General features: G+C 35.6%; 1 protein-coding gene across 6 annotated transcripts in view; it reads left to right on the top strand.

The window, feature by feature from the left end:
• LOC119071129 (mucin-3A-like) overlaps nt 1-15835 on the top strand; it is a 38591-nt gene extending 22756 nt beyond the window's left edge. For 2 of the 6 annotated variants that reach the window (XM_037175798.1, XM_037175797.1), the window contains exons 4-13: nt 5352-6764; nt 6824-6961; nt 9251-11068; nt 12508-12657; nt 12731-13816; nt 13877-14089; nt 14148-14729; nt 14881-15132; nt 15217-15345; nt 15410-15835. In XM_037175798.1, coding sequence (XP_037031693.1) covers nt 5352-6764; nt 6824-6961; nt 9251-11068; nt 12508-12657; nt 12731-13816; nt 13877-14089; nt 14148-14729; nt 14881-15132; nt 15217-15345; nt 15410-15499 — 5871 coding nt within the window. In that variant the 3' untranslated portion in view covers nt 15500-15835. The remainder of the gene's footprint in view (nt 1-5351; nt 6765-6823; nt 6962-9250; nt 11069-12507; nt 12658-12730; nt 13817-13876; nt 14090-14147; nt 14730-14880; nt 15133-15216; nt 15346-15409) is intronic. The other 4 variants (XM_037175803.1, XM_037175802.1, XM_037175801.1 and 1 more) reach the window with 4 other exon arrangements.
• Nucleotides 15836-18797: the final 2962 nt, after the last annotated feature.

Raw genomic sequence — 18797 nt, 5'->3', positions numbered from 1 at the left:
TGAAGCTATATAGAAATCGATTTTGGTGCAAAAATGTCAGGGTCGTGAACTCAGGAAATTTTCAAATGACTGTTACGTTAAGACACCAACTTGAACCTTATTGCGTGTGAGCTCGTTAGAAAGCCACTGTCATTACCTTTACAACGACACCTAACACTCAATTTAAAGAGTGACCTCGCCTGACTTTGTATTACTTGGATATTATCTGTCGATTTTTGTCTATGTCAATATTGTTAGGTGTGCCCAGACGGTATAAAAATTTCAAAAAATGAAAACAACGCATTTTTGTTGCTCTTACATCTAATCTAAGTTGTCTGGACCAAAAAAGTTTGATATTGTCGTTAAAAAAATTTTCCCATAGAAAGTAATGGAAAAAATGTTTGGAAAATTTCAGTGTTTTTTCACACATTTCGTCCTTGAGCTACCCATAAACCAACTCGGATCGCATCGGCCCTATATACAATTTTTATCATGAGGCCATAAAGGTTTATTTTCCCCGGGGTCCGCCAACTTCCTCGACACTTTTATTTTTTGGACCCCCCTAGTGAATAACCTTGTTTTCTCCACTCAAATGTGGTGAGAAAAAAGCGTCAGTTTCTCAGATCTTGTTTCTTTCATAGGGTTAACAAGACTTTTCTCTTTGCACTTTGCTTTGATTTTGAAAAATGGTGAAATAGTTACTTATACAACCGCGTGATAAATGCTTTTTTAGGCACTAGATGTAAAGATTGTCACTCGAAAAAAGCTTTTATCATCGAGTTGTATACAACCTTTTCGCAATAAAGGCAAAGGAAAGTCCTACACTTCGTCACTTGTTGCGAAAAGATTGATATGTTTGCTTCGTGGATAAAAAAAGTTACTCACGCCTTCGTACAGATGAAAAATTATATGTTCATCTCGGGAAGAAAATGGGAAATTCCAACTCGGTCGAACTTTCGCTCATGTTGGAATTTTATATTTTCTTCCCTTGGTAAACACATATTTTTTCATGTATCGGGGCCGAAAATGAGGGAGTTTCGAGATTTTTCTCGGGTTTTCGACCCCTTACATGAAAATTTTTTTGTGTATCTGTTTTGGACGTTTGATTTTAGGCAATTTCGCGAGTTGTAGCCCGAACGAAGTGAGTGAACTAAACTATTATTTTTGTATAGACCGGCCACACCACAAGAACGACAAAAAATTATGTCTTGAAAAAGCATAATCAAACTTTTTTTTGTTAAAGCTTCAGCCAACCGTGTTATATCGAATGCCTTTATATATGAATCCTTTTCAAACTGACCTTGTTTGTTGTTCCTTTAGGCAATTTTAATCAATCATGGCAATAAGTTTGCTCGGCAAAAAAAATTTCTCACAAAAAACTCAGAAAAAAAGTCTTGGATTAATAACAATGGTGAAAAAGTTCCACAAATTAAATTGTCGGAATTTTCTATTATCTGATTACAAGACTCATAGTACGAGCGTTAAATACCTAGACTTATTGCTATCTACGTTTTGAAAACTGTTAAAACACATAATATTATTATTATTATAAAAATCAACATTCATATTTCAATGTTTTGAGCCCGTGAAGTGAGTGCTGTTGCACGTTTTATGTTTACAATATGTGCGGGGGAGCATAGATATTTAATACTAATATAGCTGACCGCTAATAGTTTACTCTGAGGGATTAGGTTAGTCCGTTCTACCTATACTGAAGCTTTACATCAGCCATGTTTGCGTAAGGTCAGTCCATAAATTACTTAAATAATAAAGGAGGACGACATTTTTTAACTCTTACGTGCACAAAAATACTCTTGTACTTGCAGTATATCAACACCTAACTTCAGAAACTGTTTCCGTTAACATATTAATGAACAATTTTCCTGAAGTGACCTGAACTTTTTTGGCCTGAACCTGGTGTGATCAATATTGATTTGACGTGAATTAATCTGAAACTGCCAGATCAAATCAAGTTTGGATGACAGTTTTAGGTAAAACTGAAACCCTATCTGTCAGATTTCCATAAATCCGGTTCATTACCTGACCTGACCTTTCAGGTCACGTCATTTTTTACCTAGGTCGACCTTATACCAAGCTAGATTTTGCGTGATGTAATTTGGGTCGCTCCATACATAATATATCAATCTCAACACTTACAAATAACCGAACAAACCCGTGATTAATTCCAACAGAATAGTTCATCCGTACGGGTCTTTAAACTTGTTTTCGAAACTTATGCTTTTCAATGTTTTATTGGTTTTCTGTTGTAACTTTAACATAATAATTTCTATTTAACAATATATTATGCATATCGAACTTGCTCATGTCAGATGGTAAAATAAGATATGATGCCATCAAATGAAATGAGAAAAGAAAGGTAAAAAGTATACAAGCATTCCGATATTTTGTTGTTAATAATTTGTTCGGTTGATATGTTGTGTAAACAGAAAATAAAACGATTTTCGCTATTGCTAAATGATAATTATTTACTTATTCTGTTGCAGTCGGTCACCGAAAATTGAATGCATAGTAACTTTGTAACTTGTAGGTAATTTGCGGAATGTTTAATGCAACCAAGGAACGCACAATAAAAAATAGGTTAACATACCGCCAATAATGTTTAGTTCTCTATCTTTCTGAGAATTTCCGTTCACGTCAACATAATCTAAAAATAATTCAAATTAGGAAGACATTATACACCTTAGTATGAAAGGCACATAACGAAGGTCAGTGTCTAAACCAACTTTCCACTCAAATTGATACATTTGCTTTGCAACAACAACATCTTACCGGAAAAAAAGAATGATACAGCAAAGTAAAGTGCCCATTAAATTATTTACTTTACGTTGATCAACAAATGAAATTAATTTAATTCCGTGGAGCAAATGCGATGACTCGGAAAAAGTACAATTTTGTAGGTATACAATAACCAAAACGAGTCTTTTACAAATATATTGTTTTAATGGCAAGGTTGACCATAATGGAAATGGATGAAGTCTCGGTCCATCATCCTTTTCCGTCGATTGGACAAAGTTCCAACAAACTTTATTTCTGTTAATTTAAATTATACAAAAAAGTAGTTTCAGATTCAACAGTCTCATTGAAACGACTTTTTTTTTAAGTACACCGGTTGATATTAAAATAGAGCAGGTTTCGTATAAGAAACAATATGATAAATCAAAAAAAAATGTTACCATTCTGTAATTGAAAACAACAACAGCGACAAGGTCGTTTAAAGTTAAGTTTACAATTCGCTTAAAGTCTAATAAATGAATGGCGCCTCTGCAGAGCTTTTTTATACTGAAACTGAATATTTTTCTTACCTGAATTCTACCAATTAAAATTAAAACCTACCGAGGGGTGCCGCACTTTATGGTTTAAGAGTGATAACGTGAAGTTGATTGTGGAACAAGTAGTAGATTTTAAATCATTTAGAGTAGTAATAGCTCGTTGGATTTGTCTTTCAATTGTTTTCAATTCTAGATAATACGTATCTTTCATTTTTTCGTTTAATTTTTTTATTTTCGGTGAAAGCGGAGGCATGTCATAAGGTCCTGAAAACAGTTTTTCGACAATAACTCAAGAAATAATTATTTTAAATTATTGTAATGTTGTACTAATAATTGTAATGTTGTTGTGTCGAAAGGCCTACAGGGGAAGTATATGCACTGGTTGCTCCAAGTACATCCACGAGAGTTACGACCAAAAATTTGGCAAATGGTTCGAGTGTTCAGTGGAACATCGAAAGAATGAAAGATACGTATTCTCTATAATTGAAAGACGAATCCTACAAGCTGTTAAGCACTAACAAGCATTCAAATCGGAGACCAATTGTTCCCAAAGTTATTCACCTAAAGTTTTCACGTTATTACTCTTAAATAATATAGGATAAAATGGGATTAGTCTCTTATTAGTTCACAAAGTACGGCTTCCTTAAAATGTACATGACGATTAATTTTCTTCAATTAACAATACATGAGTCTTCATTGGTGCCTGCATAATTAAAATAAATTAGAATGTCGACTTACTTTTACGATTGTCGTAAATGATTTAATGACTTCAAATTGTCTTAATAGGAAATGCACTAATTCGGATTTTTAAAGCGCAAAAGCTTGTAACTTTACCTCAAGCGCGGAAGCAAAAAGTGATAATTGAATTAAATCGAAAAAATGATGAGGTGTTAATAATCCAAAAGAAAACGAAAAATGGAATAGAAATTTCGCTTTTACCTTTTCATTAAATTGTTATTTGCAACACAAATCATCATTTCTGTGGTTTAATTTAATTCATTTTTCATTACTTTTTTTGTTCGGCTTCTATTTAGTCGATTAGCTAGAATTCCATACAAAGCTTTTAAGTTGTGGAGTTTATTTGTGGTTTAAATGAAATTACGCATTTAAACGCGAAGGTATTTCTGCTGATAATGATATTGGTTTTATGTAAAATATGAACGTACTTATATGTGTCCTCAATATGAAAGATTTTTGCAGATCTCTCTTTAAAATGCATTAAACGTTAACTTTCATCGTTCATCACATTGTTTTGTTAGTTTCTTAATTGAAAAGTTGTACTATGCGACCTGAAAGTATTTGGTTTTGAATTATAATGGGGGAATGATTACTTAAGCTCAAACTTAATCCATTAATGCGAAAAAAGGCAGTAAAAACTGCGGTGGTCGTGAGAAAAGCAGCATTTTTCAATTTCTTTACTTTTTGTTGAAAATTTATCTTCAAGATTCTCTGATGTTTACAAGGAGTGATTGCATCTAAAAAGAGTTAAAAACGTATGAAAACAAAGTTAAAAGAAGCTTTTTAATGTTAATGTGACACTTTACCCAACAGATCAGGCACACGGTCTCTGAACAAATCTGTCGCCATGTAACTCTAAAACTGCCACGAATAAAATAAATTGTTGAATGAACTGTTGGTACTTTCGAAACATTTTATAATTCCACATTCATCCGAAAGCGAATTGTATTTATTGTCTTTATTGTACACGTGCTCTCTAGCCATAACATAAAGTAAGTCTTCTCATGCATAATATCATGACTTGTATCATTTACTAAAACATACCGTGTAACATGTACTTGAATAAATATTCACACAAAATTCAAATGATATCTATCCATCGCTTAACCTTTTAACACTCAGAGACTATTTGAAATTCAAAAAAGAAATGCAGAAGCCGCAGAAGCATAAACGTTTAATGCTTAGTTAAAGTGGCGTGGCGTAAATCAAGATGCATGGGAATGTTGAATACAAGGCCATGTGTAGCAATTTTGTTTCAGCTTGTTATGGAGTGTTTAGGATTAAAAATTCGATTGATTGATTGATTGATCAATGAAGTTCATTTTCTCTTTGTTTTCGTTTCAGGCTCAAAATCGTGGTGCAGCCAAATTCAATAATCCAAGTGAATCGACAGGACTCGGTGTTGAGAATCTCGAACACGAATCAGACAAAACTTTGCGCAGCAATCGAGTGCGTGAAATCGATAATGCCGCAAATATTAATGCGCATCGAAAATACCGCTACCGTTCGAATGACGAATTAGATGATAGTGAAAAGCCAAAACGCATCTTGCCATCAAATCACAAAGAATCATCGGTGGATGATGTTACACCGATTAATCGAAAACGACCAGTGAGGATAGGTCGACGCAGACTAACAACACCTACACCTTCAACTACTGATATTCCAATGGTGATACCGAAAAAAGTGAAACAAGAGGAAAATCAGAATAGTGCTAAGGACGACGTTGCTCTCGATGTCCAAAAACTTTTTAAATCAAATGCTTCTGAAGAGCTTGTTCAAGAAAACATTAATCGTGAGCTTGTTAAAACCCAGGTCAAAAATGAAACACCCTCAAAATTTGGAAACATTGAACAGTTGAACAACTTGACGCAAACCATTCCAGTTACCAATCACAGAAGATCTCCTCCATCCAATGCCACAAGAATTACAACTAATGTAACAAGTTCAACATCGACGCGCATTAGTATCAGAAAAGGCAATCGCTATCAGGCAAATGCTTCCCGTAAAGTGGAAGCCATTGCCACCGAAACTACTACACAACGTGTGACAAGACGACCTATCATTAGATCAACGGAGAGAACTCAAACCGTTCAAGAGGAAACAACAACACCCCTTCCTCGTCCATTGTCCAGAGGAACTGCAAGAAGTTCAATAAAGAATTCTGTAAAGGAAAAACCAGATGCACTGGATGATTTGGAAGATGAGAACTATCCGGAACACTTTAAGTTGTTGCTGAAAGCAAACTATCAGTCCAATCTCTCTACCTCAACTCCTGCTGCCACGACTAAAGATATGAAATTCAAAAATTTCAAAAGTCGCAGAGTTGTTCCTTACAGAGGATACAAACAAAATTCAACAATAAGTACAACAATGGCATCAACGACTGTTATCGAATCGAATTCGCGTCGAAATTACCCAGTTATCTACCAAAATGATAAACGATCGAAAAACATCAGCGTTCAAAATAACGATGTCTTTGTTAAAGATTTGGATTCGACCAAAGACAATTTCAATTCGGTCAAAGAAACCAATTATCCGGAAAGTACAACTACATCCGGACAATTTCGTCCGCACCATCAAGAACAACTATACAAAGTCACCACGTTTAAGCCGGCGATCTCTAAATTTTTGAATCGAAATAAATCATTCAGGCAGAGAGGACCCACTGCAGCGGACTCACCTTCAAACACTTCGCAAAATCCAGTGAGTCAGTTACCGATACCTATGAAAGAGACGGTGGCAACAGTGAAAGAAGTGAGTTGTAGAGAATGAGATTCCATTTTTCACTTTCATCTAAAACCGTGATTCCATAGATTCCTCCGCCGTCGTTGCATAGGTACAGTGCTCGTTACAAGAGTGACAGTAGCTTTAAATCAAACAGCGGATCGAAGAATGGTGCTGGTAGTAGTCCATTTTACATACCAACAATACCGCCCCGTACAACTGATGCGGTAAGTCTCAATTAATTTTTTTTTTCAAGTTTCCAAAATTTCGAAATTATTTTGAAAAGAAGCCAAACATTGGTTGTTCGACTTTATTGATTTTTGGACATTTTTTTTTTCTCTCAAAATTTACACAAATACCAAAACAACATTACATTGTAACCACTTAAGTGCACCGCCAATTCACCTATCTACTTATTTTATTTTATGTTCATTTTATACTATTAACTTAATCATCCGGATAAGGCAATTTTACAGTAGCAAAAAATGTGCTCTTTTTGAAGGCTATTGGATGGGAATGGTCTGTAACACATCCACCAGTAAGAGTGAGTGAGTTGAGACATATTGACGAAATGCGTACTGATATGCCTTGGAATCTGAACGCTGCATATCAACCACGATGGATGTTTAATGGATTTCGTACTCGCGTTGGACGCTACTCAATCAATTTTTGAATTTTTGTTATGTTTTATTTTGTTGTACCATAGTTATACATTCGTAACTCACATCGTAATATAATACTTTAATCGTCATCATCATCATTACACACATGTCTAACAGTAACGAATGTTTTTATTATGTATATTAAGATCACTTTTTTTACTGTGAAACCGAGACGTTTCCATAAACACATACTTTGCGTACAAAAATATTTTCTGTGAATTTAAGCTTCTACACACCCAAAGATATACGAATTGTTCGTTTCAATTCAGATTATTATACACAAAATATTTAATAAAAATTTTATTATTTGGATCTGGTTAACGTACCTGAATTTATTTGCTTTCACCAAAAAACAATGTGTTCAAAATTTGTATATTTAGTCAGCATGCGATTTGCTTTGTTTTAAATTTATTTTGCTATTTAATTCGAAAAAAAAACTTTTTGTACAAAGATCGATTGGAAAATAAAGTGAACTTGAACTAAACAGATTTTCTCGTTGAAGCGACGAAGAATTAAGAATTCAACCGATTGATGAACATTTTTCATAAATTTTCCCCAATATTTAAGAAAACCATTCTCTAAATTCACCCATGATTTCAAAGAAAACTTGGGAAAACCCTTCACTGATATCGCACTCATGGCACCCTAGCTCCAAGCATGAACATTCAAATGTTAGACGTCAAATTTTGAGCCTAATTAACGCATACAAAATTACTTAAATTGAGTGGCTCAACTACCACATGCCTTCTGTTTGTACGAAAGAAACTTCGAAAGAACCACAGTTTCTATGTCTATGTTAGTGCTTGGAAGCTAGATTTCTATGGGACACTTCTTACAATAGTACAATCACGTACCCTCACATGAAAATAGGTCGAAATGAGGAAACGATTACGACTAATATTTGTTCGTACTGGTTTGTAACTTCACTGTTCGATTGGAGTATTTGTGTCATCCGTCTTCTGTTATAGACAGCGACGACAAAGTAAGTTCTGGCTGATATACACTTTTATCTGCTAGCGAGAAAAACAACAACTGGGGTTTAAAACCCTTGACTTCGGCTTCCCACTGGCCAAAATAAAAATTTTGAAACATGTACATAATGTACTATATTTAGTAAACAATATGTTAAAACTAGTAATGTAAAAGATTTTTCATCAATCTTCTGAAAATATGTGGAACAAAAGAAGTAACAGACCTGATAAATCGTTAGTGATAATGAGACTGGCAGCTCTCTTTCGAAAATAATTTTATTTGAATAAATTTTACAGTCAGAGGGAGTGAAATTTCAGCTGATTTTCAGCTGATCCACCCATGCAATCAAAACTGTCCATATTTGTTTATATGGTTGAAGCTGTCACACACACGCGGGGTAGTGGTAAAACCGCATAAAGACATGTCAACAGTTTTGATTGTTTGTCTTACTGAAATTTGACTGCCTCTAACTGTACAATTTCGAACCAAAAATTTGAAAACAAAAAAATAAAAATAAAAAGGGAATAAAAGAACAAATAAAATGTTAGTTTTAAGAAATCAAATGCGTCTAGACTATAATAAGTGTTTGAATAAATTTCGTTAAAAATTTCTTAAAATTAACAAATTTCAATTACATTTGATAGGCATAAACATTACACATAAAATAAACCCGTTGCTCATCATTTAGTGAAGAGCATGTAGAATGGCGAACTTACTAACCAATTCATTGAAGAATTTTCCTTTCTATTTTTATACAATAAATCCGATGTTATGATAAGCAGAATTTAACTGATGTTTGGCTGTCTCTTCAAATAAGAAAACCATTCTATCCACAAAAAAAAATGTTTACTAAATCCCAGGCTCAACATTTTTTATCCACAGGATTCTTTTACAACACAATACATTTACAATGAAGTTGAACCCGTACATAGCGGTCTAATGCATAGTCCTATTGGAGTAGAAACATCACATCACTCCTCTTCAGTGACAGTGTCCATTTTTGGCGCACTTTCCGAGATCCTATCACAAACAACAGAAAGTCTAAGTTTTCTAACTTCGTCAACAACAGAGTCAGCACCAAGCACAAGCACTTCCACGACAACAAGTACTACTACTACTACTACAACTACAACGACAACTACTACTACACCCACACCTCTTACTACCAAATTCACTACTGAACAGGTACCGGAAAGCGACGAGTTTCATGTAAATAATATTCAAAATTATTCCACTGCCAATCATTTCGTTGAAATAACCGAGACGGAAAATGAAATACCAACGCGATCAGCAAGGCTTATAGAATCTGGAACAAAATTCGGTCCCAACATTCCCACCGCATCGCCAATCCCTCAAGTCCCCAAAACAAAGCTTACAGACACCAACCATGCATTTAAAAACGATACTAAAATAGCACAGCTAACAATACCCGTAACTACAGTTTCGAATTATATTCTAACAAATGCTTCTCCCAATTTAACCTCTTTAACTTCTCGGACTGATAGTAGTACAGGCAGTATAACTTCTGAGATTATAATGACAATGAGCTCAGACAATTTGACAACGACAACTCTTAAACCTTCAGGGTCTACGAGTGAAAAGGACACTGTTTCATATTTCGATAAAAACATTTCTACAAACGGGAATAGCCCAACGATAGTTACTCCGTTATACACTAGACGAGTTACACCGGATAATGTGACTACTACTACACTCATCACATACATACAATCCACAACACCGACTAGTCATCCATATCCGCTACAAAAACCTAATCCCACTATCCTTACTGAGCTATCAACTATCCAAGACTTTTCCGAGCAACGGTCCCGATTAGTTACATCGCTTGCTGAAACAAAACAAGAGCGTCCAATTTACGTAATGCCATCAAATCCAACCTTGCAACAGTCAGAGACAACTGAATCGATGCGATTTTCCAATTCAATTGAAACAACGACGCCAATGCCACGAGTATCAACCCCCAATAGAACGTCTAATCTACTAAGCACTACGTTGAGTCCCGGAGCAACATCAATACCATTATTGACAGTGACAATGCCAACAATACATTTGGCTCATTCGCCCTCAACTACGTCGCGTCCATTTTCTCATAGTACTGTGTCGGAAAATGCTGCACCACAATCGTTTATAATTTTATCGACTCCTGCAACGAAAATTGCGTCGAATAACACAACCACAAACGTGACATTGGAAACTCCAAAATTATTGTCGACAACCAATACCCCGGACTATGTACCAAGATTTTCGAAAAGAATTCCAATTCTTCCAGTCCGACAACCGAAACGAGACTATGTCGTCTACGGAATACTACCCAACAACACAGTGGTAAAGAAAACTATTGATGAGAACGCAACCGAAAATCCCTTAATAATTTACGGCATTTTGCCGAATAACACGGTGGTGCGCAAGTATCCAAACGGAACCATCGTTCCGGCTGACCATAGTAACAATAAATTGGAAGTAATTGATATTGATCCGAAAAGCTTAACTGACCCGAACAGCGATTTTTACCGACACATCCACCAGGATTCTGTTACGAATGACACTAACCCGATGCAACCTATAATGGAAATTCCGAACACAATGGCACCAAGCACGCAATCCACAGTTAGAAATCTTAATGCAACCGATATTGTTAGTACTACTATCACTACCACTGTTAACAGCACACCTGAAATGGTATACCAAAAAATATTGTTTCTATTGAGTCAAGTAGTATTCGATTTGATTTTATTGAAATTATGGTAAAGGTGGTGGTGGGTCTGAATTGGTCTTTTGGTAATGGGTAGATAAGTTTTACTGATCAACAAACATTCTAAAAGTAATCTTGTCTTTTTATCAATCGACGCAATTAGTGCGTATGTAATTGGCTTTTGATAAAGTATAATGATTGATGGATTGACTCCAACTTAACCTTTCAGAAACGCCTAATCATCAGTCATCGCCTGCAACGACAGAAATAAGCGATGAATTGCTTTCAATAGGGTCATAGTAATGAATAAAGCAAATGAAGTACAAGGTTTTGTATAAAACATTAGGCGATGAATTGAAAAACAGAAGTAACAGACAAAAAATTGAAAAGTCGCATTTTCGCGAGAAGTTGATCCTATCCGAGGCGAGCAAAAAACTTGACTTTTCATTTATCGTCCGAGTTACGTGGAATATTTTAGATGCTGAGGGCACCGAAAAATGTGATGAAATGAACGGGTTTCAGGGCGAAAGCATGTAAAAAAAAATTGAATATTCTTTGCTTTTCTGTAGATTGCCTACCTTATAAGTTTGCTGAACAAAAAATAATCCTGGAATGGCCTGCAGATTGATGCTTGAGTCAGAAAAAGTAGTTCTGTTGAATTCAAGGTTTTTCATTTTTTTTTGCTCCCTCTTCATGAGGTTCATGTGGAAATTGCCTCGGAAACTGCATTTTCTCTGGTGACTTGGTCCGGCATCACACAAAAGCCTTGAAATGAAATTTCCAACATTTCTCCCAGGGTTATTTTGTATGTCTCTGTGTGGTAAGACTAACATAATGCATCTGCTCGAAGAAGAAGTTTGCGTTTATCTCTGCATCGCCACATAAAAAATGATATGCATCTATGTCCAAGTGTTTATTTTGACGAGTTGGATTATGATCTGCGCCTTCGGCTTAGAATCACAATCACCAACTCGTCAAAATTAACATTTGGACATAATATTTATTTCACAACATCATTGTGAGGTGAGAAAATGACTATTTTCTCACATGCATTGAAAAAAGTATGAAGTGGAGGCAAACGAGACAAACCCAGGTGATCTGATTATTTTACAATTGATGGAAAACGAAAAACCGAATTAGATCGAAAAAGAAGAGTTAGGATACATATCAGGATATAGAGGAGAAACCCGAATCTGACAGGACTATTTAATCATCCGGAGAATTTGTAAAAATTGTAGTCCGTTTGAGCGTGATTGATTTTTGCATGTCGAATGTCTTAACACTGGAAAATTCCTTTCCTTGCATGATCAAACATTAGCTACTAACATCTCTTTGATTTCCTTGTGTGTTGTATATTTTATGTAAATTTTATAAAAGCTAATTTACACTGAAAAATAATCATAATTTTCCATATACTCAATTTCAGACTGCATCATCCATAATAGACTTGTTAAAAAATTACAATCAAACAGATAGCCAATTAAAAACACAAAATATCTTTTCTCTTGCACCAACCTCACCAGCACTAATTAATAACATGCGGGAAAAGTATCTGACTCTAGATATTGATCCAGTGGTAAGTGTTGTTCCGTTTGGGATACACAGAGAATAACATGTTCATTCTGTAACACACAATACCGTCATTGCAGACCAACCATGTTCGTGATCCGAATGATGTTGATGGTCTAGATAAATTAGACGCATCAATATATCGATGGAAACCGGTGTCTGAAACCACGACTAGTAGGGGTGTAGAAATAATTAAGAATTTAGTGGAGCAAGCAAAAACAACAGAAAATGCACCAACAGGTGCCATTCAGTCGTTAACGACTTCTAAGAATAAGGAAGCGGGTCGTGGTTTTGCCATTGTTACAACTGCTCAAACATCAACTTCGACCGATGAAAACAAACCTTTTGTGCCATATAGCGTTAAGAGCAATGCAAATTCGAATAGTAAAGAAGAAAATGTTTTGGTAGACGAACTTACAACGAAAATAACTCCACTTGTAACGTTGGCTCAGCCGTCTACTGAAAGAACAAACGTATATATAGCATCCACAGATGTTACACCTAGTCAAGAAATAAGTACAAGACCACAACCTGCGTTGACTACCACACCATCTACGACCACTACACCACCTACGACTACCACACCATCTACGACTACCACACCATCTACAACCACTACACCATCTACGACTACAACACCATCTACGACTACTACACCATCAACTACTACAATCGCAACAACCCCAACAACAACTGCTCCAACAACAATTCAAACTACTACGAGTAGTACAACTCCTAATCCTACGAAATCTGTGAGACGCGGCACAACAACAAATCGCCCAACCACACCTGCGAATCTCTCCACATTGCCACAAGATCGAAGCACGTTACAAAGAAATTTGTTGTTGTTACAGGAACTATTGGGATTGACTGGGGAGAACGGCGCACGTAGTATAGGAAATGAAAGAAATCCGTCAACAGTGTCAATCCGAAGACCCACGAGTACCAGTACTACTACTACAACAACATCAACAACGCCTACTCCGACGACTACAACAAGTACGACGACGACACCAAGACCAACTTTAGCGTCGACAACGATTAAGCCAGCTGTTCAATTTAACAGTATTGACGATATTCTGAACAGTTTGCAAACTACGACAAGGCCTACAACTCAGCGACCACGATCCGAAGAAGTCGATGATTTAACTTTCATCAATCGATTGGTAATGAAAATTTAGTTAAAATTCGTGGTATATTTGCTCAATCAATTCTATCTATCTCAGCGATTGCTTCTAAATCCCTCCTTGACGACAACGCGAAAACCTCCTACGAGAGCTACTACGAGAACCACTACAACCACGACGACGACGACTACGACCACTACCCCAGCAGCTTTGCCATCAAACATTAATGATTTATTCGCTAGTTTTCCCGTACTGACAACGAAAAAGCCGACGTTTTCAGATGCGGACGACATAGCTTTTCTTGCAGGATTAGTAAGATGATGAAGTTATATCGCTTTAGTTTTAATTACATTATTCATTCCCACAACAGCGCCAAATAGCGCAGGTCGATCAGCCGCAACAATCATCTTCACAACAAGATCCAGAATTTGCCAATAAAATAATTCAGCTCGCCATAAATAGAACTGGAAAAAGTACCATTAAACTACCATCGAATGAACAACCCTCCAGCAATAGTGTACTTCATCCGAACAGTATTAATACTGTTACGGCTGCAGGAAAGCCTGCTCTGTCGAAGACCGACATCGAACGTGGCAAACAAGACATCGAAACAATAAATAGTGACCTGAAGCTGCTATCTACACTTCTAGGGCGTCCGATTTCACCAAATGATTTACCTCAGTTAACACAACAATTCGGAGGTGGTGCATCATCCGCTGTACCACAGAAACGATATCCCAGCTCAACATCATCGACAACATCAACCACGACAAATCCACCAGCTATAGTGAAAGAAGTGGAATTATTGCAGTCGTTACTGCGGAGCCCGAACAAAGACATAAAATCTCAGGTCGGATCCGATGAATTTTACGGCAACACAGACGAAGCAATTTTGGCTACAATTTTGAAACAAAAAGGAATCGGTCCTTCACACAACAATATTCCTATTGAGGTAATTGCATCTCAGGTTGTGGGGTTGATGTAAATAATGGAGAGTCTCAACTTTTCACAATTAGCACATCACAATAACATTAACAGACTTCTAAACAGATTGCCGTAGGTAGATTGTTCGATGATTTACAACCTTCCTTTTTTTGATTTAGCAGCAGTTACTCGGCCAAAATAATAATTACTATCAGACAACCCGTACAACTACAACTCGTCGCCCAAGACCTCCTACTAGACAATCTCGCCCTGTTCTCGACGGTTTGTCATGGCTTTGGCGAACGTGGCAGGATACTGCGCCAGGACCGCAACCGAACAAGCCAAGAGTTCAAAGTCCTAGAGAAATAGCAAGTAGTCAAACACAATCTCAGCAACTTTATGACGATGGAACGGATGGAGATACGTATACGGTAAGATTGTACCTACGATTTATACAAAGACTCAACTTAGCACGTTGATGGATCTTTTGACCAATTGAAAATATATTTCCATAGAAACCTCTCGACTCAAGTGAAAGTGATGAATCGTATTCGTCTCCACTTGCACCACCCGGCGGAGGACTATTGTCGGCAGCCATAGGAGTAACACGAGCTGTAACACAATTTCTGGGAGCAGCTTTACAGGTTTTTTTTTTGAAGCATTTCTTTTTAGATAGAAAGGTAAAACTTTAATCGAAAATGATTACAGGGTGCTGGACGATCAATACAATCGGCTTGGTCTAGTCAACCTCCATCTAGTTCGTCAGCAGATAACAATTATTTTAGATTGAGTGGATAGTGAATTTCGGAGATTTGCACAAACAGTAGACTGAAACAAATATTGGTGTTATGGGATAGCCTAGCCTTGGTGTGATCATTCAAATATGGAAAAATTATCCTAAAAAATGTAAAACTATTGCTCATAAGTTCCACTCAAGTGTTGCTCAATAAACGAGTGGATGAAAAACTATTTTTAAGCACTCAGTGTAAGGGATGGGGGATAAATGAATTAGTGCTCGTTGACTTGATGTAAGAAGAATTTATTATTGTAACAAGTCATTAAAGTAGCAAAATTGTTGTATGTATGAGTGTGTATGGTGGGTGAATGAGTGTGTGATCAACTATTTTATTTATTTAAAAAAAAATATTGGCTGTAAGATGTATGCTCTTGTTGAGGGTCTAATTCTTCGAAACTTTGTAAATAAATAATTTAAATAAAAGAAAATGGTAAAAAAAAATCAAATGGGCCTATCTTTCAATATCTTCGAAATCTATCAAAGCTAAAAGCGCAAGCGAACATTCATAATTACGTCTCAGATGTGAATTGCATCTTTTTCGTTTGGCGACTCATCTATTATCAACAACGATGGTACGTCTTTGGGCTTCTGCTTTTTTTCTCATTATATTTGAATCTAGTGAAAGAAGAAAAAGTAGAAGTAAGGGATGTAATGTTTTAACACATTTAACAAAAGAAGTAAAAGAATTAATGCTTCCAGACTGGAAGTTCTAGTATTGCGCTGTATTGATTATAGATCTGTTATTTCATTTGTTGAATGAATTTCCTTGTGTTTCTCGTTTCTATACAATTAGAAGAAACGACAATTTAAGGAATGCATCGAGCGTAACTCAGATTATTATTCAAAAACTCATTAGGAAAGCTCTGCTTCTATCATGAACATAAGAAATATTCGGATGCATGAAATCAAAATGTGCCTTGCATTTTCTCGTAAAGATAGGAATGATTTCTTGGTGTGAATAAAAACACAACGCGAACACATGCAATCGTACACGAAAACATATTTGAAAAATTGGAGGCTTTTTGACGTTGGAAAAATGAGTGTTCGTGCTAGAAGCAGTGCTATGAACGCTAACATTATCTGATCGTTGAAACGTAAATCAAGTGACCGTATCCGTCTGAATATCTCAACAGAACAACAACAATATTAATAAGCGATAATGAGTATACTTTTAGTAGTTCATGTCTAATTGTCTGCTTAGAATATAATGTTTGATATGAACGAAAAGGTAAGTAGAGACAACACATTTTCAAACAACGATGAGTGCAGTACTTATCTATCATACATACGTAAGACGTACAAAGTCAAAACGCTTCCAGTATTTTTTCTTAGTTTTTGAATAAGTTTTTCCAATACCCTATCTAGCAAAAAAACTTCGTTTTGAGTTTTGACGCAGTCAAAATGCAACCTTATTTTGATAAAGACACTGAAAATTTTTGTGATGGAGTTGCCGTGCCGCCCTTTTTTTTGAAGCAATACCGACATCACACAAAGACACAAATTTTCAATTTTATTTCATTTTTGCACACCAAAGAAAGACATCTCAATGACAAATTTGAACATTTCGTCTTTTACTTGCTACCCGTGTTATGGTCTAAGAATATATTTTCTTTTGGCCATAAACACATAGGGAACAATAACACTTATTCGAGAGTTAGAAACTTGATTTCACCACGCGTGGTTCAGCTTCGTTCCAGATTCACGTGCCGTTGAATCTCTACAAGATAAAAAGCCACCAAAAGTTCACGTGAATCTGGAACGAAGCTGAACCACGCGTGGTGAAATCAAGTTTCTAACTCTCGAATAAGTGTTCTGTGTGTTTATGGCCAAAAGAAAATATATTCTTAGACCATAAATAACACGGGTAGCAAGTAAAAGACGAAATGTTCAAATTATTCACTTTCGAATACCAAAATTGTACAAGAGACATAATATTTCCAACACAAAAAACGACATGGCTGCTCATACTTCATTTAATGTGTTTAAAAAAAATATTTTCTACATTTTCTATGACAGCATACACTGTACAGTTTTATCACCCTAATTTTCCTAGTTTGCTAGTTTCCTAGTTAGTGAATTTTAGCCATGAATTTGCTCCATTTATTTTTCAAATTGTCTATTTTTACGAACAGTAACACGCACGCACGTGAGAGTGGTAAAAGCGTCTGACGACGTTTTAGCATATGTGTTGTTTGATTGGACCGGGTAAAAACCGCTGAAGCAATTTCATGTCTAAATTTCACTGACGTCCCCTGTAACAATAGCTTTTCGACTAACCGTGTACCATATAACCTACAGCTGTAGACGACAATGTCGAGAGAGATTGAAAGTTTTAATAGACGTGGAATAATCCCCAGATATGAATGGTCGGATGAATTTGTGGATTTTCGTCGAGACTCAAGATATATGCTCCCTTCCATCTAAAATCGTGTTTTTTACCATATTTCTTAATGCCAAAATACAAAAGACAAAAATGTTTCTTCGGGAAACTTTCAGAGTATTGAATTCTGACCGAAATTCTTAGGCAAATTGAAAGACACAATTTTCGAATTTTTTAATATTCTTTTGTAATAAATTATGAATTTTTTTTGTGTTTATTTTACATTCAATTTTATAAATTATTTATATCACAATATTGTTGTGTGATTCTCTGAGTATAGATTAAATAATTATAAAAAAAGCTAAGATAACTTTTGCTGATTTTTAATAAATATAAATATAGCTAAACGGTCCGTTTAGTTGGTATATTAAATAAAATAAATTCAGTAAAATAGAAATCATATTAATTTTTCCTTTCTTTCTTTAAATAAAAACAAATTTTTCCAAGAAAATTAAAATAACAAAACGTATAACAACTTCTCAAATAATAAAAAATAAAATAAAAACTTTGAGTTAGAAATCAACAACAATTACACTCGTTATGTTACCATAACGTTTTCAGACATTTTTTTCTCTTTTAAAATTCTGTTTTCCAACATTCAAGATCAAAAGAATTCAAGGCACACATCTACTTAGTGCTTCGATCGATCTTCAATTTTAATTTCTCATCCTTCTCTCGATAAACCAAATTTCTTAGAAATTCGCGTCTCTGTTAATCATTTAAAGCCTCAACTTTTTAAAAGTTGGGTCGCACTACCACAGACTCAGTCATCCACCAATGAATAAACAATAAAATTCTTCGCTTATCCAAACGTTCTATGAATTTGTCAAGACAAAAAAAGTCAATTTAGCATGATCCGAAACATTTAAAAACGGATTCTTGTTATTACAACGTCGATAAAAATGAGCATTGACCACATG

This window comes from Bradysia coprophila, assembly GCF_014529535.1.
Source record: "Bradysia coprophila strain Holo2 chromosome IV unlocalized genomic scaffold, BU_Bcop_v1 contig_144, whole genome shotgun sequence".
Lineage (NCBI taxonomy): Eukaryota > Metazoa > Arthropoda > Insecta > Diptera > Sciaridae > Bradysia > Bradysia coprophila.
This window is presented reverse-complemented; position numbering and strand designations above follow the sequence as displayed.